This window comes from Pistacia vera, unplaced genomic scaffold (genome assembly GCF_008641045.1).
Source record: "Pistacia vera cultivar Batoury unplaced genomic scaffold, PisVer_v2 Contig195, whole genome shotgun sequence".
NCBI classification, from domain to species: Eukaryota; Viridiplantae; Streptophyta; class Magnoliopsida; order Sapindales; family Anacardiaceae; genus Pistacia; species Pistacia vera.
Window position 1 is genome coordinate 447,390 of NW_022195996.1, and position 20,777 is coordinate 468,166.

Sequence of the window (20,777 nt, forward strand, 5' to 3'; positions counted from 1 at the left end):
GTGCGGATTTGGAATGATGGAAACACATTTTTTTCCAAGTTGGGATTTGGAGTAGTGGAAACAATAGTGGAAGTGAGGGTGTGGAGGAGTAGACTAAAAGAAGTTGGTGGGTTGAGGTTTGACTCTCTCTTCCCTTAAGTTAGCTTTTGGGATTAGTCCTATCCAAACCTATTTTATCATGGTATGAAAACCATGTTTGTTTGGAGCGATAATGAGTTTGGACCTTGGCCTTACATGCAAAGCGTAAGGAAGATATTAGAAGTTGTATGTATCTCACATCGTAAGTTGATAAGTTATTATGATGTATATATGTGGTTAGATTTTCTTCTCCCTTTATCTAATTGGGATTTGGATCCTCCACATTTGGTTGCCAAGTTGGGATTTAGAGTAGTGGAAACACATTTGGTTGCCAAGTTAGGATTCGAAAACACATTTGGGATTTGGAGTGGTGGAAACAATACTAGAATTTGAATGTTGTTTGGTATAAAACAGAAAAAGAAAATCCCTCTTCAATGAGAGTGCTGGCACGTAGACTGTCCTTCATAATGACTTATTACTATTACACCGCTTATCAGATAGATTATTTCACTGTACTTATTTTGATCACCCAATAATGTTATGAACTAATGCCATGATATTGCTCACGATTAATGGTCAATATTACCTCGAAAATAATGGACTATAGATTTCTTCCAACTAGGAGAATGAAGAATTCAGTCAACAGCTCTTAATTCTTATTATCAAATTAGATTAAGTTCAATACTTGTATTTGTTAGATAATTTGATAAGTATGGGCTGCTTCAGTGACAAACTGATCCCGAAAAAGCTCAAGGCTACAGCAGTATACAGAGAGATAAATTTGCATTCTCTGATACGTATTCGCCTCCAAGTGATGCAAATACCATTCTATATACCGGATTATTAATAGTACATAAAGGATTTTCTCTGAAATGAAATATGCCTTAACAGCTACTTAATTTGCTGAACTTTGGACACAGCATCAACCGACTAACCACATGAAGAGAGTTGACCAAAGAGTAAGAGAAACAGGTGCCACAGCGTATGTCCACAACATCACAACCGAGCATTCACTCTCTCCAGCTCCAAACAACTGGGTAACCGTTCCTGCAGATGGAGATGGGGAGATAGATATGTTAGGTCTCTCCTACTGTGCTTACAGCTCATGGAATTAAATAGATAAGAACAATTTCTCTGGATTTATCATCTATGATACAAAATAAAACTTTGTTGTTCGTACCAATGTTCATTGCTGGTGGAACTGCGTATTGTAGTAGAAGAACAAATTGATATAATGGATGTGAGTGAACCATACCAACACGGACTGCACCTTTAACAATTACAATGCCCAACAGAGGTAGGACTATGTAACGAACTGCTATAATTCCAACGATAACACACACCTCAATACCTGACCCTTTTAAGCCTGAACCACCAAAATCCAGTATTTACTAACCATAATCCTGAATATGCAAATGTTATTCCAAACATACTTTCAATTACCTCTAAGCAGATTTCCTCCCACTACAAGGCTGACAATTGGAATGGCTGCATCACTGTGAAGAGATAAGCATGAAAAAGAATGTGGGAAAGCTTGCTGTTAGAAATATGGATGGATAAAGAAGAACAAGTATGTGTATCAATGGTCAGCAATTAACTAAATTAGTATTCTAGCTAAAAATTTTAGGATGCTTTATTCGGACTATAAAGTAGCATGAAAACAAGAATTTTCATCAAATTTATTTCCATTCTCCGATATTTGCAAGAAATTACCCCAGCAAAGAAGCAGAGTCTGTTATCACACGAAGAGGAGCAGTGCCACCAATCATTAAATTTCGAATTTGGGGGACTACACCAATGAGAAATCCAACAACCTATTCAAGAAACATCAAGAAAGGAATTCTGAGATCTCTTAGCTGGATTTTTTGGCATACAAAGAGAATATTTCTACCACAAAGAAGTATCCTTTAATCATAGCATAGATGGAAGTCTTGTGAAACATAATTCCTTTCGTACATTCTACCTGTTTAACCTACATGTTGGAAAGAAAAACAGGGGAAATATACATTTAGTACACAATAAAAGGAAATGGTTTCAATGGTACCGCTCCAGTAGTTGAAGGTGCAAATATCGCCTTCAGATTGAGTTCTTTTGTGATAACCCTCAAATACTGCTTAGTTTTATCTAATATCGGTACCTGTCATAAAACTCTTAAGATGATCAGATCATGAAGAATCTTTCATATAAACTTGAGAAAATGTAAGCAATATGTTCTTCGAACTTTTAAGTATCTTATGTTTACTAGTTTCATACATGCACAGACAATCTTTTAGACTTCTTACAAAATCAATTTAATTATTTTTTCTAGCAGAGAACAAGATGACAAAAACCTTCTCAATTCCTTCTGTCTTTGTGCAAACAAGAGGAGCTTCTGTGTAATCCCCTTGAAGAAATTTTGGTGTTCCTTCAGCAGAGTTCATCGTGCTAGGGAGCTCCTCTCTGTTGTCTTCATTGTTGACCTTACTTGAAGAAACCCGCACAATGTTGTAAACATAAGACCAAAAATAAACCGCTCCTATCTGCAGTTTCAGGAGAAGAAAATGTAAAATTTAGTCGCCCATAATTAATTAATAAAAAACCTTGAACTAAACTAGTTTCTCAATTAACTATATAATTGCCCTATATGATTGAACATGAAACAGATAAATATACTCAGTGTCCATACCGCCATAGAGAGTGAAACATAAGCCATCCCATACTTATAGCAGGTTTCAGGAGCTCCAAATGGACTGCCTTTCTCTCTACAGACAGCTGGTATGATAATTATAGGCAAATTTCCCAAATTCCCTGTTACAACAACTTGAAGCGTAAAATCCTTGGTTTTACTTGAAAGTGAAGGATGCATAACATAGATCATGTAAGCACGTGAAGTTTGTGACAACAAATAGTTGCAAGAGCAGATGAATTTTTGTTTACATGAAGAATAAGTGCAGCATATGCATATATCATCTACTGAGCAATGGATGGAGAGATCCTTAACATATGTCATCTGCATGTATCTCCTCTTAAACTAAGGATGGATTATGATCTATTACCTTAATGTTTTTCCCTTATTCATATGTCCTGCTTTATGATGTTATCCGATAAAATGATTTTGTTTCACCAAGAGGTATGCACTACCACCTTCCTTGCTTTTCAAGTAAACCACGAATAATGATGAAAAATCGAATTAAATGCAGATGGTCTTAACACAATAAATCCCATTGTCATAGCTGGTGATCACACTCAGCGCCATGTAAGCTATTTAATTTTCTGCTTAACATTTGAAAAGCCAGCAGAAGGCCGTTACTTTGTGCATAAGGTTGCTCTGCATCTCTATGCTGAGCAGCATGTAAATGAGCTTAGGTATAAGAGGTTCGCAGTTTTTAGAAATAGATACCTGCAGAGCAGCAACCCAATATGAGGCCTTTTAGATGTTGAGGAGCTCTAGTACATTTTATCAGTATCCATCCCAGTATTGAGCCAATAATATATGTAGCAAGGATATTGAACGGCATGAACCACCTAAATATGCAATAAAATGTTGAACATGTAACTAGGTGAAAAAGAAATACTATGTTGATTCATATTGTGAATGAGAATAGATATATTATAGCACAATCAAAGACAACTAAGAACTCACAACAAAACAATGCTTTCAGAGGTTATTGTTTTAGCCAGGTTGCTTCCCACTAGTGCTGGATTGAACACAAAAAACACTACCTGTTGATTAAAAAAGAAGGTACGACTGTTAGCCCATTTGATTATTGATTATTGCTAGATCCATTTCATAGAGCAATAAGCAATGAGGAACACTGAAATATAGAACTGAAATCTAACAAAATAGCTTACACCATTCAATTGTTTTCTTGCCATTTCCCCCAAAACATTTATTTGATCCAGAGCTAGAAAAGAGCCAAGTGCAGTCAAAAGCAGTGTCTTTATAACTGGCATAGAAGCAATGGAAAATAGATTTGAAAGCCCCATTGTGTCAAATAATCCAATGTTTCAAATCTTCATGGCTGCTGCAGATTTGGGAAAACATTTAACACAATGTTCTTATGAACTAGGGAAAAATATATTCTAAGTTTGGAAAATACATGAAAATATTTGCTTGGTCAAATCACACAAGGAAATGTATACAGGCTCCGAGTAGAAATTATATAGAATGCTTTTTGTTACTTACAAGTAAGAAGTAGGGATATACAAATGAAATATATTAGTAAGAGCAAAACAAATAACTGTCACCTAGTAATCTGTTGGAATATGCAGCAGAGCATTTCACTTAGTCTGCTGAGTCGTGAGAAAGAAAAGGCAATGCAATGGGTAAATAAGAAACAAAACAGGAGTAAGTGAGGAAAAAAAGCAAGACTAAGAAGAATGCGGTGGAGACAAAGCGAGAATATTTTGATTTAATCCAATTTATAAGACAAAACAAAGAAAAACTAGCGGAGTTGTGCATAGATGAGAATATATTTGAGTAATGCTTCAGTTTTGACCCCACAACCACAAGTAAAACCATCACCCTTTTTTTTAATATAAATGAGGGTGTCGTGGAGGCAAAGCATTTTGGCCCGATCTTAAAAGACAAACACAAAGGCGCTGCGCATAAAATCTCCCATCCTACTCCAACATCTGTGGGGTTTACTTTCAAAAGCTTAAGTCCTACTCCACCTTCCTGTTACCTTCCTAATTTAGTACTATTTCTTTTCTTTATTGTCCTCCTCAACTGCCAACTGCTACACACAATTTCCTTTCTTTGAATTTTGGACCACTTTTACTGTTGCTATTGATTTGTTCTTCACCCCGTGAAAATGGACTGCTAAATCATCAACCGGGACTGTTTCCTTTTGAATTTAAAAGCATTGATTTTTAATTTAAATGGCTCGAGATTCTCTGCATCAAAGATTAGCAGTAACACACCAATATATATATTTATATATATGCAAGGTTGTTTCTGGATAAGCAATCCATAAACAACCCACAAGCAGAAATCGGCCATCTCCCTGAAGAATGATACCATACATTTAAAGTATGATGCTACTGCTTGATGTAAATATTAATTGTTCAACATTACAGTTGAAAGCATCTCCACCTATATCCCAAAATAATTATATATTGAACACCTCACCGAGTAAAACTAAAAATAAGCAGGAAAACTGCAATCATCCAATTGGATCAATGTGTCCATAATGTTAAGTCATATTTTTACGGTTGCTATTGTGCCAAAACAATTTAACTCAGAAGCCACATGTAGAAGGTTGTCCAAAGCGTAATAGCTAACGAAGCCACAGCGTATGTCCATAACATAATGACAGAGCATTCACTCACACTAGTCTGAAATAACTGCGTAATTGTACCTGCCAAAGTTGTGAGAGAAACAGTGAGTTCATTATACAAAATTATTAATTCAGAAAGTAGGCTGTTCACAAATTGCAGAGCTCATCAAATTTTAAGAGGAAAATAGCTTCCACCCTGGCCTTAAAATTTTTCCAGTCTTCTATTAAATATATTTGGCATATTGCATGCTTCACACCTGAGATAAAGTTCTTTAAACCACAGGTATGAGATACGAATGCAATGAAACTGGGTCATTTTAACTGAAGCAAACAGACAAGGCTCGGCAACCAAACTAGCGGCTCCAATAACATTTGAGGTACGAGGCATAATGGCATATTACATATTACATTGCTGTTCAACAATAAGAAGTCATCATACCTACAGCCACTCCTGGTGGAAGAGAAAACTGAAGCAAAAGAATAAATTGATATAATGAATCCGATCCCACCATCCCAAAATGATGTGCAGCCTTAACTACAACAACGCCCAAGAGAGGCAAGAATATAAACCTCACTGCTATAATCCCTATAATCACTGAAAAACTTATTCCCGATCTTTGTAAACCTGAAAGTTTAAATTTAACACCAGTTATTTAAACTTTTTTCTCCAAGGAATCTGCATGGCCATCTAGTCTCGGGAAATGGAATCAAAGTTATCAAAATACCTCCAAGAAGATTTGCTCCGATTATCAGGGTCACAGATGGAATTGATGCTTCCCTGTAGATCAGGTTTAATTTCCAGAGTTGAAGAATTTAGTAATGTTAAAACCAGACACGATACATAAGAATCAAAGTGATAAGACGTTTACCCCAGCAAAGATGCAGAGCTGTAAATCACACGAAGAGGAGCACTATCACCAATTATTAACTTTCGGATGGGAGACACTGTCCCAATGATAAATCCAACAGCCTTTAAGAAAAAATAATATCAAACCAACAAATATAGAATAAGAACTCATCGGTCCATGAATACAATATTTTAATCTGAACTTTCTATCATAGTATAAAATGCAAGCAGTTCTTGGCATACCGCTGCAATAGTAGATGGTGCAAACACCATTTTCAGCTTTATCTTTGCCGTAACATTCTTAATTCGGTGGATAGTAGTATCCAGAAATGGGACCTGCCAATAGAAGTAACAAAAAAATCATCTCATTTCAGCAATTTAAATAAAGAAGCAGCGTATATGGATATTGGATATTCCAATATATATGTGTACTGTAGGCTACAGGTTTACAATACAAAAAACAACTCAAAGTAGAGTAAGGAGAAGTCTTCATTTTTACCCCAAATATAGTGTGAGGCAGTTCATCTTGGTTTGCAGAGTCATCAGAGGTAGAGCCATCATCTGAAGGTAGTAGTGCCTCTGTGCAAGTCTCTGAGAACATTTCCGAGGTTTCTCCAGAAGATTTTATGCTCGTTGTAGAATCTTTAACGTTCAAACTCATGAGGACATACACGTAAGTCCATATATAAATTGATCCAACCTTAATTTACGTACCATCAAAAATACATGTTAATTAATTAATATATATATGTATATTACAAGTCATAAAGGTAACTAGTGAAGCAGAGAGAGAGAGAGAGAGATTATACTGCCATAGAAAGTGAAGCATAAGCCTCCCCATTAGTGGAGCAGGTAGATGAATCTCCAAATGGACTGTTTGACTCCTCACACACTGCTGGAACAATTATGAGAAGCAAATTTCCCAAGTTCCCTGAGCACTCGATCATTAAATAAATAAGAAATTTAAACAGTTTGCATCATGAGGTAGTTGCTTGTAACCAAGAAATGTTAATATACCAGCAGAACAGCAACCAATAACAAGGCTTTGGAGATGTGGAGGAGTGCGAGTGATTTTAATAAGAATCCAAGCGAGTGCAGACCCAATTATGAAAGTGAGCAAAATATTCACTGGCATAAACCACCTTCATACGAATGCATGTTAATCCAACAACAATTAATTATCAATAGATACAACAAATGCTAGTAGAAACAAGTCGACTCACAGTTTAACCAAACTTGTGAAAGTAATAGTGTCAGAGAGGTTAGCTACGATCAATGCGGGATTGAACACATAGAAAACAATCTGAACAAGTAAGACAGCAACAAGTAATTAAGAGGTAAAGAAAGAAGCATATACAGTTGTCAACGAGAAGATATCCTAATTACACGTGAACCCATAGTTCTACTGTTTTCAGCCATGCAGATACACAGCTCCTCTATTTGACAAATTAATAATGAATTTGAAAAGATTGTTTCTTCAAGAATATTTATAAGCTATAATCATGTTTGAGATTAGGCTCCAAAGGCCTCTGGCTAATATAATTTATGTAGCTAGCGGTATCTCCGGGCGCTGGCATCTCCCTGAACCTGAATCCATAATACTAGAAGAAGACTACGAGTCTACGACTATCTACTTACATGATTTAAACTGCGCCTGGCATTCGGTCCCAAGAGATCAATGCGATCTATTGCAAGCAACAAACCAACAGCAGTAACCAAAAGTACTTCGACAACTGGCTCTAATGCGGCAATCAACAAATCTAGGAACCCCATCGCTAAAATTTACCTTTACAGCTGCGAAACTCCAAGCAGACACTAAGAGTAAGAATACATGAAAGAAAAGCTCATTCAGAAAAGCAAAAAAATTCTTTTAACTGGAAATATTGGATTTGCTTTGGCAGTGGGAATGGTTCATACATAAATATGATGCGCAGCTTAAACTGAATGCTACAAAACAACAATCACCACATCTATATATGCAAAGAGAACTTAAATGGATTGTAATTTTAACATGTATAAATATTGGTACGGGAGGCCATATTTAAGCTTACATGTGATTGAGTTTCCAGGGTTGTGCAAATTCGCAATAGTAATGAAAAGATACCACTGATCAACTCTTGCTAGCTAGTAAGTAGTATATATATAAACAAATTCGTAGTGAGTGAACATTTGTTAGTTGTATATGCACTTTCAACTGCCATTCTCTCTCTCTTTCTCTCTCCATGTGAACTATTTACATTTCTCAACTTTTATTTTCAGCTTCAGTGTGTGGTCCAAAATGATTGCAATTGAATTGATCAGGATTTCAATGTCCAATATAAATATATCCCAAGACTATCATATATCTGTAGACGTAATAGAATTAAAGTTTCAGGTGGCTGTCCTTGTACTCCATGGTCCTACTGCTCTTCACGCCAACACCGTCATCGTCATGCATTATTGTTCTCATCAATACTCTTCAATTACATTTGTCAGCTTCTGGTAGAAAAAACAAAATTAATAATAATCAAACTCAGAATCATCATCATCATCATCATTTTAGTTTAGACAGCGGAGAAGCGTAGAGGATCATCGGATCTCCAATTAATGGTCTAGGTGGAGTGAGTAATATAAACAAAGCCCTTATTTTATAGGTTTTTGACCCAAAATATAATTACAGAATATGCATATCAGATCCTTCAAGTTGATAATTTTGCAGCAGTAAGTATCATTTGATGGGATTCAGTATTTCAACAATTGAAAGTCATATCATGTGCTTCTTACGGAGTAGGAGTAAGAAACCATATCTGAAATTAGCTTGGCTATATTATTTCTGTCCCCCATTTAATATTGGAATCCCAAGGTCACAAGATTAACTGTGGCGAGAGGACGAAATTAACATGAATACAAGTGAAGATCACTAACCATATACAAGCTTGGAATAGGTAGCAACCAATAAATGAATTAATTTAATGCATTATTATGAAGAACAGGTTGAATAACTAAGTTCTAGCTGCCATATTTTACATGTACATGCCATTTGTTTCTGTCTATAAAATCTCTCCCTTGCGATGAGGTTTTGACTCTTCCATATAATACATTCAATTCGAAAGTCAAGTCAGTTATCGTACAAAAGCATATCCTTCGAGTGATCTTCCTCCGGGATGCCACATGAGGTAAGGTACATCGATCTAATGGAAGTCTTTTCGCAGGTAGAGGAAATTAAGGTACTTTTTATCAACTAATTAAAAGGTGTGTGAAAATTAGAAAAGATGATCAAAAGTATATCTTTGTTTACATTTGTTAACACTTGATTTTCGACGCCAACGACTCGCACGTGAGAAACACTGAGCTAACTCAAAAGATACACGTGAATGGATCCATAAGATTTGAATATGGAGCTAAGATTATATATGTTGCAGAAAACGTAAATAATAGATTGACAAGAGGGGTTTTTATAGTAGTTCAGATGCTCAAACAAGCGACTCCTACATCCACTGTTATTTTATTGATCTCCGATTGTTTCCATGATATTGCCCATAAGGCATACAAAGATGAAGAAATACAGTGTTTACAAAGAGAAAGAATTGAGCTCTTATCTATGGTTAGCCCTCATATGCCCAGCCCCCCTCTTCGGGAAGAGAAATGTCAATTTATACACCTTTGCACTCAATTTAATGAGTGTTTTGCAAGTTGCATTGACACATGGAAGGCTCTCGTCTATTCATTTTTTGAAAGGAGATAGAATTGATAAGAATATCTTTGAGGAGATATGGGCTTGACAACTAGTACAAAAAGACATTTATTGGGCTGACATAAACATGACTTTTTAGGCATAACAGAAGCCCCCCAGTTTTTGGAGTGCGTAATCGCGTTTCAAAAACTAAGGTCTTTGATCTAAATGGCTGCAGTCTCGAACTGAAGAGCTCGACCTGAAATCTGTTAGGAGATCGACTTGAAATCTGTTAGGAGCTCGACCTGAAATCTGAACGACCTCGACTTGAAAAGGTCATAACGAGCTCTACCTAGAAGGTCATAACGAGCTCAACCTGAAAGCAAAACGAGCTCAACTTGAGAGCAAAACGAGCTCAACTTGAGCAAAATGAGCTCAACTTGAGCAAAACTAGCTCGACCTCAAAGCATAACGAGCTCGACCTTAAAGGTCATAACGAGCTCTACCTGAAAGGTCATAACGAGCTCGACCTGAAAAGGTCATAGCGAGCTCGACCTAAGAGCACAAGAGATCAGCGATCTCAGCGTGTGATCAGCGATCTGAACACGCGATTTGAAGCTAAAGATCAGCGATCTGAAGCTGAGGATCGGGATGACCTAAGTGTGGGATCTACGATCTGGCCACGTGATCGAAGAACTCTGACGCATGTGATCTGTGATCTGGCCACGCGAATGGATAATTCTGACACGTGCGATCTGCGATCTGGCCACGCAATTGGAGAATTTTGACGCGTGCGATCTGCAATCTGGTCACACAATCGGAAAACTCTGACACGTGCGATCTGGCCACGAGATTGGAGAATTCTAACGTGTGCGATCTGCGATCTGGCCACGCGATTGGAGAATTCTGACGTAGGTTTGAGATCTGAGCACGCCATTAGGGAACTTGGATGCAGGTTTGAGAATCAGACTTGCATGGGCCACCAAACTATTGACGCTTGATTTTGGACGCCAAAACTATTGACGCTTGATTTTGGACGCCAAAACTATTGACGCTTGATTTTGGACGCCAACGACTCGCACGTGGGAAACACTGAGCTAACTCAAGAGACATATGTGAATGGATCCATGAGATTTGAATATGGAGCTGAGATTATATATGTTGCAGAAAACGTAAATAATAGACTGACTAGAGGGGTTTTTACAGTGGTTCGGATGCTCAAACAAGCGACTCCTACATCCACTGTTATTTTATTGATCTCTGATTGTTTCTATGATATTGCCCATAAGGCATACAAAGATGAAGAAATACAGTGTTTGCAAAGAGAAAGAATTGAGCTCTTATCTATGGTTAGCTCTCATATGCCCAGCCCCCCTCTTCGGGAAGAGAAGTGCCAATTTATACACCTTTGCATTTAATGTAATGAGTGTTTTGCAAGTTGCCTTAACACATAGAAGACTCTCGTCCATTCATTTCTTGAAAGGAGATAGGGTTGGTAAGAATATCTTTGAGGAGATATAGGCTTGGTAGCTAGTACAAAAAGACATTTATTGGACTGACATAAGCGTAACTTTTTAGGCATAACAACATTGTAGCTGAACTTACAACTCATTCACCAACCTGATAGTTATGGAGCACAAAGGAAAGGCTTATCTCTTGCAATTCCCGCCTCCCACCTTCACACCAGAGACCTTCAGTAAACGAAAATCAAATATATTTCCTTGAAGTTAAATAAGAGAAAATTAGGGGTGAGCACAGGTAACGGGTAGAACCAAAACCGGAATTGGAATCTACCGGACTGACACTATGCTAATAGGTTTCGATTCTATATGTTTTGGAACTGGAACCTAGGGAAAAAAACCTGAAGCAAGTACCCTGTTTGGAACATGTTTGTGTTTTGGTTTTAATTGAGAAATTTTATGTGAATTGATTGAATTCAAGTGTTGTCAAGAGATTAGAGGATTTATGAGTCTCATTGGACACAAATGAATGAGTAATCAAAAGTTAAAAACTACTAAATATAGGTTTTTTTTAATTTGTTAGGGGTGTATTTGTAAACTTTAAGATGCTTTTATTATTTTTTAAACTAATAGAAGATAGTTGATTTTTTTTAGGATACTCGGATAAGAAACCGAAACATGTATTTCAGATTTTGGTTTCTTAAATTTAAGAACCGAAACCAACGTGTTCCCATTTGGATTTCTTTTTTTGGAACTATACTATACAATTCCAGTTTTCCGGAAAAATATAATGTACCCACTACCCAGAACCGCTCACCTCATGTTCTTGAAAAAGCCGACATGGCCTTACAATATCGTGATGGGCTGAGGCCTTAGTGAAAATGGAAAGACCAGGCCAACGGGTCTAAATCTTAAGGAGAAGGAACGACGTCGTATTACAAGTACTGTTAATTACAAATAAAATGCACGTGTGTGTTATGAAAAGAGAACTGTCCTTCTCTCCTGTCATTAAAGATTCAAAGATTCAAGAGCGGAAAGGAGGATAAGTTAGGGTTTATCTGATCATCATCTTGAGGATTCACTTAACACTCCCTCAATCACCTCTCGTAAGTTCTCCAATTCACCTATTAAACCTCACTCTAGATTTTGTTTCTTATTCTTTTTATTATTTTTTTTCTTCTTTCCAAATACAACTTAGGGTTTGCTTTTTTCTCTATTGTAAAATAATTTTGCTATTATCAGACATTTCTTCGAGCAGTTTGCGTGCTTTCTCTTACTTTAATATACGTTTGAACGGTGTTAACTTTTTTTATGTTATGCTATGCCTTAGTTTTAGAGACTACGATATGAGTAGTAATACCGTAGATAAGGAGAATGAAGAACCTGCACAAGACCTGCCACTTTCTTCTAATCATGAAGGAGAGAATTCCATCCATCCACATGTTGAAGCTTCTGGCCCTCTGCCCGTTGCCCTGGAAGCTAGTAACCCTACTCCCCCTGATCCTGTAACTGGCATAAACACAGCTACTGATGCCAACAACTTCGAAACAGAGTCCACTTCCCATGAAGAATTGCCGGCCTCTGTTACTTTAGGGGCCACTGTAGGTTCAGAAAAGCCTGATATTCAACTGCCTCCTGCTGATGTCAAAGCTGACTCCAATGAAGTGCCTGGCATTAAAACCCAAGATCAAGCCAATGACGTTCTTGATACTAAAGCACAGGATCAAGCCAATGAAGTTCCTGATACTAAACCCCAAGATCAAGCCAATGAAGTTCCTGGTGCTAAAACCCAAGATCAAGCCAATGAAGTTCCTGATATTAAAACCCTAGCTCAAGCCAATGAAGTTCCTGATGCTAAAACCGAAGTTGAAACCAATGAAGTTCCTGTTACTATAACCCTAGCTGAAACCAATGAAATTCCTGTTACTATAACCCTTGCTGAAAGCAATGAAGTTCCTGGTACTAAAACCCAAGCCAAAACTGATGAAATTCCTGGTACTATCAACGCTATTTCCACTAATTCTGAACCCACTAACAACACCATTCCCACTAGTTCTGAGCCACCTAACAACACCATTTCCACTAATTCCGAACTCCCTATCAACACTGTTTCCTCAGATTCAGAAACCCCTGCAAATCCCGAGGCTGAACCTTCTTCCCAAGCACTGCAAACTAAATTTGAACCTGCTACTCCTAAGCCTGATGTGGCTTCTGCTGACATAAAAGCTGATAATGCAAATAGCACAGAACTCAAAGATGAAGTCAAGAAAATAGAGTTGTCTACACCCACAATAAACGAGAACTCCGACTCAAGGCATTCATTTCTTTTAGATGAAAATTATGAGGGTAGTGAATCAGGGACTGAGGAGGAGCAATCTGCATTCATAAAGGAACTTGAAAATTTTTTTAGGGAGAGGAGCATGGAATTTAAGCCTCCTAAGTTCTATGGAGAGGGATTGAATTGTCTGAAGTAAGTTTCTAGTTGTGAACAACTCTTACTTTAACAAATTGTTGTTTATATATCTATTTCAATGTTGTAAATTTAGACATTTCTATTTCGGGGTTAATGTAAATATTTATGGGAATATAGGTTGTGGAGAGCTGTGACTAGATTGGGTGGCTACGACAAGGTATGCAATGTTTAGCCTGTAATTAGATAAACTTTTATGTCATTTCGCTTGCATTTAGTAATTTATTACTATTTTTATTTGGTCAATTTTAGTACTTTATGATGTAGAACCATGGCTGAAACCTGTTTTCATGGTTTTGCAAATGAGTATTTAACCACTGTTTACAACATTAACCTTTATGTATATTTGTATTAGATACTTAGGTTGTCGTTAGGTCTCAGTTCAACCGGCCATATCATGCTATATGTTCATATACAAATAGCAGCTTCCTTGACACAGTAACAATATTAATCTCTTTTGAAAGAATCTTTTCTTTCCATCATTAAGGCTGTATGCATTTCCATGTTCTTTACTGGTTTTTTTGTTTTTTCATTGGAAAACATCTAGTCTTTGTTCAGAAATCAATTCAAATTTTGAATTCCAAAACATAGAAAATAGAGAAAAGTTGTGTAAGACACGATTAAACATTCAGATAGGGAAAACGTCTTATAGTTGTTTTGCCTATTTTTGTTTTCCCTTTTTTAGGGTTAATGTTAGATTTTTCGCTGTTTAGTACAAAAACATTCTTACTATTAATAGCGGACGCATTTTCTCTGTTTTCATTTTCAAATACTTTTTTCAAAAAATTGATAATGAATGCATATTCAAATTGGGAAACAGAATATCAAGTTTCTTATTTCATTTTCAAATTCATTTTTGAAAAACAAAAACTTTAAAAATATTATTTAACACCGGCTAAGTTGTGTGCATCAGAAGTGTATAAGTATAGCTCAAGGTCATTGATTTTAAGTATTAATTAGTCTGCTGATTGCACATTTGATAATCCAACTTGCATAGGCACTTTTGAAGATAAAAAATTTATTTGGATTATGTTGTGTGAAGAAATAGGAACTTTGATAATGAATTACATGATATTATCTTGCTTTGTAAGTAAGGTTGTATGGCAATTAAAAATGACCTGTGGCTTTTTTAGGAATAAGTTTAGATATCTTCTTTCTTCAGTTGAGAATTGAGATTAGCATTACTCTAAGTTAGATGACGTTTCATGAATTTGCTGGTGTATTTACTAGGCTTCATCTTTCATGCTAAAGATGATTTTTATCAAAAACATTGTCTTGTCTGTCATAATGATTAATTGCATTATTTGTTTCATTGAATTGTTTGCTGGAGTATGTCACATTAGTTGCCCTGACCACTATGGCATATATTGTAGGAATTGATTTTTCCCCCTTTTATGAAAATGCATTCTTTAATCAAATTCTGTATATATAGTTAACTGGCTGCTGATCATGGATAGGTTACTTCATGTAAATTATGGCGGCAAGTGGGAGAGTCCTTCAAACCCCCAAAGTAAGGAACTGAATATGGTCTTGCTTTAAAATCTTGTTATTTGGCTTTTATATGTAGATTCTATTGTGTAATTAAATATATGGTCTTGCTTTAAATCTTCATTATTTGACTTTTATACACAGACTCTATTATGTAAGTAAATATATGGTAAATAGCTCTTCTTATTCTGCCTCAAGAGCAAGGAGTATTTTTTGTAAGAAAATAGATTGTTCAATGTTCAATACATTTGCTGTAAATCATTGATGAATAGGAGATACTTTAGGCTCAACTTCAATATACTTTATATACACTCCATCCACCACTTGGGGCATGCATCTCTCTTATCAAAGCAATTACCCCATCTACTAATTATATCTTTCCCTCCTTTTCTATCGCTTGTGCAGGACATGTACAACAGTTTCATGGACATTTCGAGGTTTCTATGAGAAGGTGATCTTAGAGTCATGAACTGTATTTGACTATGTTATAAATAATAACATTTTCATATTGTATTACACAGAGAGACCATCACACAAATGCTTACGTTTTTGCATTTTTTTTGTAATTCTTATATTGCAATTACTTCACCTCTTTCTGGGGGTGTTCTGGCGCAAACTAATCTTTACTGCTTGTTTACTTTCTTTTATCTGCAATACTGTAAATTTTTTCTTTCAGCTTCATACACTTATTTATTGTTTATAAATTACTTTAGGCACTTCTTGATTATGAGAGGCACAAGACATGTGGTGGTGAGCTTAGTTTCACTGTAGCTTCTCAATCAGAGCCTATGAATATTGATAGTCAGGTGAAATAAACTAAATTCATGATCTACTGTGATTTTCTTCTTATTTGCTTGTAGTTGGTACATATTATGTCTCTCTACCTCGTGAAAATAAGTAAATTTATGGGAAAAGGTTATTTGTTAATATCCAGATTTGTGGGAAAATGTTCTCATTTTAGTCTAAATATTTCTGATTTCACCAATCTTCGGCGCAGCCATTCTTAATTTAGATTCTCCTGGAAAGGTAATATTTATAAGGAGTAGATTATAATGTTGGAACTTCATAAAAAAGAGCCTGTGGTTGGGTTCAAGATATATAAATTTTTTTACTAAAGAACTATGTAAGTGACTCTGATGGTCAAGACTCATTATTTTCCCTACATCTCTCTTTTCTCAGATTTCCCTTGTGGAGTTGAGATTTGCAAAATAAATATATAAATAAAAAGAACTGTTTAATTGGCTGTTGCTAAATTATACTCAAAAGAAAAATATTTATGCTGAGCATTAATCCTGGTTGGCTAATATTCAAGTGGGTCCAAAATTATGTAACTGGAAAGCTACTTGTCAAAACCATTTTATCTTTGAAATAACATAATAATGTCTTAACCTTTTTCAATTCTTAGCATGAGAGCCTGTTGTTGGGGTAAACTGGGTTACAACAGATTCTGTTACTGCAGCTCTATCTCTCTCAGTTATTGACTCTTCTCATCATTATTTGTGCATGCCTGTGGTAATTAGGCTTCGGGATCTGGCAGAGCAAGGAGGGATGCTGCTGCACGTGCAATGCAGGGATGGCACTCACAACGTGTTCTTGGTAATGGTGAAGTCAGTGACCCTATAATTAAGGTCTGGTGATTTCAAATCTTGCGAAGTATTTTTTCAATATATATTTTTTTTATTTGATTTTGTTTTCTTCTCATCATATGATGTTAATGCTATTAATTTGTAATATGTAGGATAAAACCTCTATGTCCATGCAAAAGCGTGAAAAGCAGCTTGGTATGGCCTTCCAACAGAATTATCATCCTTGAAGTGTTATAGTTGACAAATTGTCTCATCTTGAATCTTGCCTATTGGAGCAGGTTTACTTAAACGCAAGAAACCATCTTACATTGAACAACCTGTCAAAGCCGCACGCACCAAAGCATCTAAACCACAGTTAAGCCTCAGTTACATTTGGTTTTACCTATGAATACTTAAAGCATTTGTTGGAGTTTTCAATAGTGATACTTGATAAAATCTGGCTGAATTGAGTGAGTTTACTTTCTTCTTTTTCCTCCCTTATTTTTCATTGCTAGATTGGACATAGCAATAGTTGATATTGGACAGCCAGCTGATTGGGTGAAAATCAATGTACAGAAGACTGTAAGTTTACATTGCACTTGATTGAACCCAAAAAAATATTAATTTCTGTATTTTTAAGTTTCTAATTTTTGGAACTGAATTTAATGTCACAGAAAGATTGTTTTGAGGTCTATGCATTAGTACCAGGGCTTCTCCGTGAGGAGGTAAGTGGTTGTACTCAAACCATATGTATCTTCTTCCCTATTGCCTGACTTTATTATAGTCGACATGATGCCTTATGGAGATAATGTTTTAGAAGCTGTTTCGCAATTATGACTCAAAAGTTCCTCAAATTTCTGCCTTAAGCTCATGTGGGTGGTTGTGTAGGTTGGTGATTGCTGGTAGCTCACAACCGATGTTTTTAGTGGTTATTCATTATTAGCTTTTCTGGTTATGTATATTGTTGTGGCATTTCTTTTTCCATTTTTGGTAGTGGGAAATTAGAGATTATCAGCCTAAATTCAAAATCATGCACAAGAAGAGGGGTAAAATATCTGGAGAGATCTTGATGTAAATGTTTTCGGTACCATATACGTTAATCATGAATCCAGGATTGCCCACAAGCAGCTGATGTGCGTGGTTTGCTGTTGAACATTAGAGCCGTTAAAATTAAATTTTTAACAAAGCATTTTGTTTCATGAAGGATGAGTTGTAGCCTACAACAATATGACTGAGATGAGAAAATTCTTTGAGACAAATTGTTTATTAATTTGAACCCAGAAAAATTAAGATATTGCGTACAGTTTGGTGTAATTTATTCTTATGTCTGATTAGTGGAGGTTTGCTGTGGAAAGGAGCACTCATTACCAGATGGAAATTTGTTATCCAAGCAAATGGGTGGGATATTAAGGTTGTAATTAGAGAATCAAGTAGAAGCTCTTGTAAGTTTATTTTTCATGGCAATAGTATATTTCATTGTTGTGCACTTTAAGGTGGGCAATGGGAAGTTTATTTTCTTATAAGAATGTAGCCATTAGGAGGTTCCTAGAGAACTTTTTTCCGCAGCAAATTGGAGATTATATTGTCAAAATCTGAATAATAGGGAAGTAGATGAATTTTCTTCTCTGCTATTTCTGATCTGCAAATGTTTCTTTGCCTACAAATAGGAGGGATGTGGAGTGTAGAGTCTTGAATCTTTAGGAAAATTCTCATTTAAGTCCTATGAAATGGCTGGCTGTCGATCCTTCTACTCCTTTTGTTTCAGCAAAGATTTGGAAGAAGAGAGTTTCTACCAAAATTTAAGTTTTCTGTTGGACTTTCCACATGTACATTTGGGCCGTACCCAATACCCATAATGAAAAAAAATAAATAAAACTATAAATAAAAAAACTCCATTATAGATCTTTACCCCAATTGCTACATTATGTTCATTGGGATTTAGAAATGCATTGATCATCTTTCTCTTCTTCACATTCTTGCTTTGGACCTGTGATTTTTTGCTGATATGGAAAGAAAGGAATAGAAAATCTGGATGTTGGTACAGAAGATGAAATAGCAGGTTTACAGACTTAGTAGTTTTTGGGCTACATTGTGGTCTATGGTTTTGAAGAAGTTCAATAATTTCTTTTTTTTTCTTGTACCAATCAGGAAGCCATGGCCTCTTAATGTGGTGGTTCTTGTGTCTTTCCTTTGTGGTCTGGTGGTCTTCTAGTTTACTCCGTTTTAATATGATCCTCACTCGAAAAATTGTTTGTTTCTTAATAAAAAGATGATGTATATTATGTCTTGTTTGGACAACTCAGGTGCGTGTTCAATCAGATCCTGCTGGACGGCTGGTTATAAGTGGTGAACCTGAGCATCCCAATAACCCTTGGGGTGTCACGCCCTTCAAAAAGGTGCACATCTGTTTGACAAGGATTAATAAATAATGCATTATTTATTATTGTGAGAACATCTCATGATTTTCAGAGGATAGGTTGTGCACAGCACATTAAGGAATTGTAAATGAAATGGCCCCTTATAGACCAACTTGTGGATGCCATGCCCCCAGAGCTGAGCCATCAATGCATTTGGTTTGAGTAAATAGCATTACTATGCTTTCCCACTACACCATTGAGCAAATTGCTGTGAAAATGAACCTGAACATGGCTTAAAAGTGCAACAATTATTACTTGTTTTGTTGTATATTTCGAATTTTCCAAAGTTAAGTTACTAGAATTTGGTTCCTTTGATGCCAGGTTGTGAGCTTACCTGGAAGAATTGACCCTCATCAAACATCAGCTGTTGTGACACTGCACGGACAATTGTTTGTTCGTGTCCCATTTGAGCCCTCTGACTAGTAGTTTGGTTTGATATGTGGAAGAAAGGGCATGAAGCTTTTTAGCAGAATCCTTAACCCTCAGCAATTGTCGAAATTTTCAGTTAACCCATGTGTATCCAATTTATACTAGTAGGTTGTTAATGTAGCCTGATGCTAGTTAGCACAGCCTTTTCTTTCTTGTCTTGTATTCTCTTTCACTCGCATTTATATTGATGGAGACAGTGAAAGAGGCTGTAATGATGTTATATTTTAGATAGTTAGCTTGCAACTCTTAATTTGGCTTGATGTTCTTACAAGCTTCACGAGTCTGTTAGCTGTGGTGGGTGGAATAGAAATGGAATTTGCAACTTGAAGCCAGGAAGGAATCAACTTAGTAAGTATATTAGTGTTTTCTTAAGTAAAGGAATCAAATTTCTCGGGTCCCTCTCCCTAATAATTGTGCCAAACCGACCCAATTGGATTTGCTCTTCAGATAACCAAAGAGAAAACGGTTAATAATGTCACTTTTATATTTGTTGTAAATGTATATAAATAATAAAAGCTTGTTCTAATTTTACAATCTTATAATAGTAGTAGCATTTCATTAAATAACAGTAAATATGTAGCTAGGCGGCTAGGATAGGTATGCTGTATGCCATCAAAGACAAAAGAGAGGAGTATTAAGAGACAGTTCATATGCTACATCTACAAACAAAATCTGTATGGAAATGTATCAGATGAATTAACCAAAAAGATATCACACTCTATGTTTGAAAGGAGCAGCTACCAAGGGAAATGAAATAAAAAGTATCCCTTGAAGCAATAAAAATAACAAATTTACAATTTAGATANTAATATGATCCTCACTCGAAAAATTGTTTGTTTCTTAATAAAAGGATGATGTATATAATATTATGTCTTGTTTGGTCAATTCAGGTGCGTGTTCAATCAGATCCTGCTGGACGGCTGGTTATAAGTGGTGAACCTGAGCATCCCAATAACCCTTGGGGTGTCACGCCCTTCAAAAAGGTGCGCATCTGTTTGACAAGGATTAATAAATAATGCATTATTTATTATTGTGAGAACATCTCATGATTTTCAGAGGATAGGTTGTGCACAGCACATTAAGGAATTGTAAATGAAATGGCCCCTTATAGAC

At 36.1% G+C, this 20,777-nt stretch overlaps 3 protein-coding genes across 10 annotated transcripts; 1 reads left to right on the forward strand and 2 right to left on the reverse strand.

The window, feature by feature from the left end:
- Window positions 1-777: 777 nt before the first annotated feature.
- On the reverse strand, window positions 778-4,834 carry LOC116127776 (protein PIN-LIKES 1-like). 3 transcript variants are annotated; one of them, XM_031413430.1, is made up of 10 exons: window positions 4,306-4,834; window positions 3,910-4,004; window positions 3,701-3,780; window positions 3,458-3,582; window positions 2,744-2,865; window positions 2,409-2,597; window positions 1,792-1,892; window positions 1,522-1,574; window positions 1,259-1,444; window positions 778-1,125 (listed from the first exon to the last, which is right to left on the reverse strand). In XM_031413430.1, exons 2-10 carry the CDS (start codon window positions 3,931-3,933, stop codon window positions 1,001-1,003), a joined length of 1,005 nt encoding a protein of 334 aa, XP_031269290.1. In that variant the 5' UTR covers window positions 3,934-4,004; window positions 4,306-4,834; the 3' UTR covers window positions 778-1,000. The 3 variants fall into 3 exon arrangements, with proteins under 3 accessions (XP_031269290.1, XP_031269289.1, XP_031269288.1); XM_031413429.1 differs by having other exon boundaries at window positions 3,910-4,079; XM_031413428.1 differs by having other exon boundaries at window positions 3,910-4,082.
- A 129-nt stretch (window positions 4,835-4,963) lies between these two features.
- Window positions 4,964-8,388, reverse strand: LOC116127775 (protein PIN-LIKES 3-like). 6 transcript variants are annotated; one of them, XM_031413421.1, is made up of 11 exons: window positions 8,235-8,388; window positions 7,822-7,977; window positions 7,407-7,486; window positions 7,201-7,325; window positions 6,993-7,114; window positions 6,683-6,883; window positions 6,427-6,519; window positions 6,206-6,306; window positions 6,062-6,114; window positions 5,776-5,961; window positions 4,964-5,417 (listed from the first exon to the last, which is right to left on the reverse strand). In XM_031413421.1, exons 2-11 carry the CDS (start codon window positions 7,954-7,956, stop codon window positions 5,293-5,295), a joined length of 1,221 nt encoding a protein of 406 aa, XP_031269281.1. In that variant the 5' UTR covers window positions 7,957-7,977; window positions 8,235-8,388; the 3' UTR covers window positions 4,964-5,292. The 6 variants fall into 6 exon arrangements, with proteins under 6 accessions (XP_031269281.1, XP_031269284.1, XP_031269283.1 ...); XM_031413424.1 differs by having other exon boundaries at window positions 7,822-7,985; XM_031413423.1 differs by having other exon boundaries at window positions 7,822-7,998.
- A 3,885-nt stretch (window positions 8,389-12,273) lies between these two features.
- Window positions 12,274-19,737, forward strand: LOC116127802 (AT-rich interactive domain-containing protein 5-like). Its single transcript, XM_031413463.1, has 13 exons — window positions 12,274-12,401; window positions 12,626-13,765; window positions 13,886-13,925; window positions 15,223-15,275; window positions 15,659-15,704; window positions 15,967-16,059; window positions 16,774-16,881; window positions 16,992-17,034; window positions 17,118-17,193; window positions 17,334-17,400; window positions 17,493-17,543; window positions 19,122-19,214; window positions 19,557-19,737. Exons 2-13 carry the CDS (start codon window positions 12,642-12,644, stop codon window positions 19,656-19,658), a joined length of 1,896 nt encoding a protein of 631 aa, XP_031269323.1. The 5' UTR covers window positions 12,274-12,401; window positions 12,626-12,641; the 3' UTR covers window positions 19,659-19,737.
- Window positions 19,738-20,777: the final 1,040 nt, after the last annotated feature.

What these genes read in the sequence shown, in the direction of transcription:
- LOC116127776 (XM_031413429.1), bottom strand. Translation starts at nt 4,044, where the DNA reads ATGGGGCTTTCAAATCTATTTTCCATTGCTTCTATGCCAGTTATAAAG. An exon ending in CAAGAAAACAATTGAATGGT is followed by an intron (nt 3,781 to 3,909) that starts GTAAGCTATTTT and finishes TTTAATCAACAG; the next exon opens with GTAGTGTTTTTTGTGTTCAA. An exon ending in TCCACCAGCAATGAACATTG is followed by an intron (nt 1,126 to 1,258) that starts GTACGAACAACA and finishes CTCCATCTGCAG; the next exon opens with GAACGGTTACCCAGTTGTTT.
- LOC116127775 (XM_031413421.1), bottom strand. Translation starts at nt 7,956, where the DNA reads ATGGGGTTCCTAGATTTGTTGATTGCCGCATTAGAGCCAGTTGTCGAA. An exon ending in CCAGGCGCAGTTTAAATCAT is followed by an intron (nt 7,487 to 7,821) that starts GTAAGTAGATAG and finishes TTACTTGTTCAG; the next exon opens with ATTGTTTTCTATGTGTTCAA. An exon ending in TTCACAAGTTTGGTTAAACT is followed by an intron (nt 7,326 to 7,406) that starts GTGAGTCGACTT and finishes ATTCGTATGAAG; the next exon opens with GTGGTTTATGCCAGTGAATA.
- LOC116127802 (XM_031413463.1), top strand. Translation starts at nt 12,642, where the DNA reads ATGAGTAGTAATACCGTAGATAAGGAGAATGAAGAACCTGCACAAGAC. An exon ending in GAGGGATTGAATTGTCTGAA is followed by an intron (nt 13,766 to 13,885) that starts GTAAGTTTCTAG and finishes ATGGGAATATAG; the next exon opens with GTTGTGGAGAGCTGTGACTA. An exon ending in GAGTCCTTCAAACCCCCAAA is followed by an intron (nt 15,276 to 15,658) that starts GTAAGGAACTGA and finishes TCGCTTGTGCAG; the next exon opens with GACATGTACAACAGTTTCAT.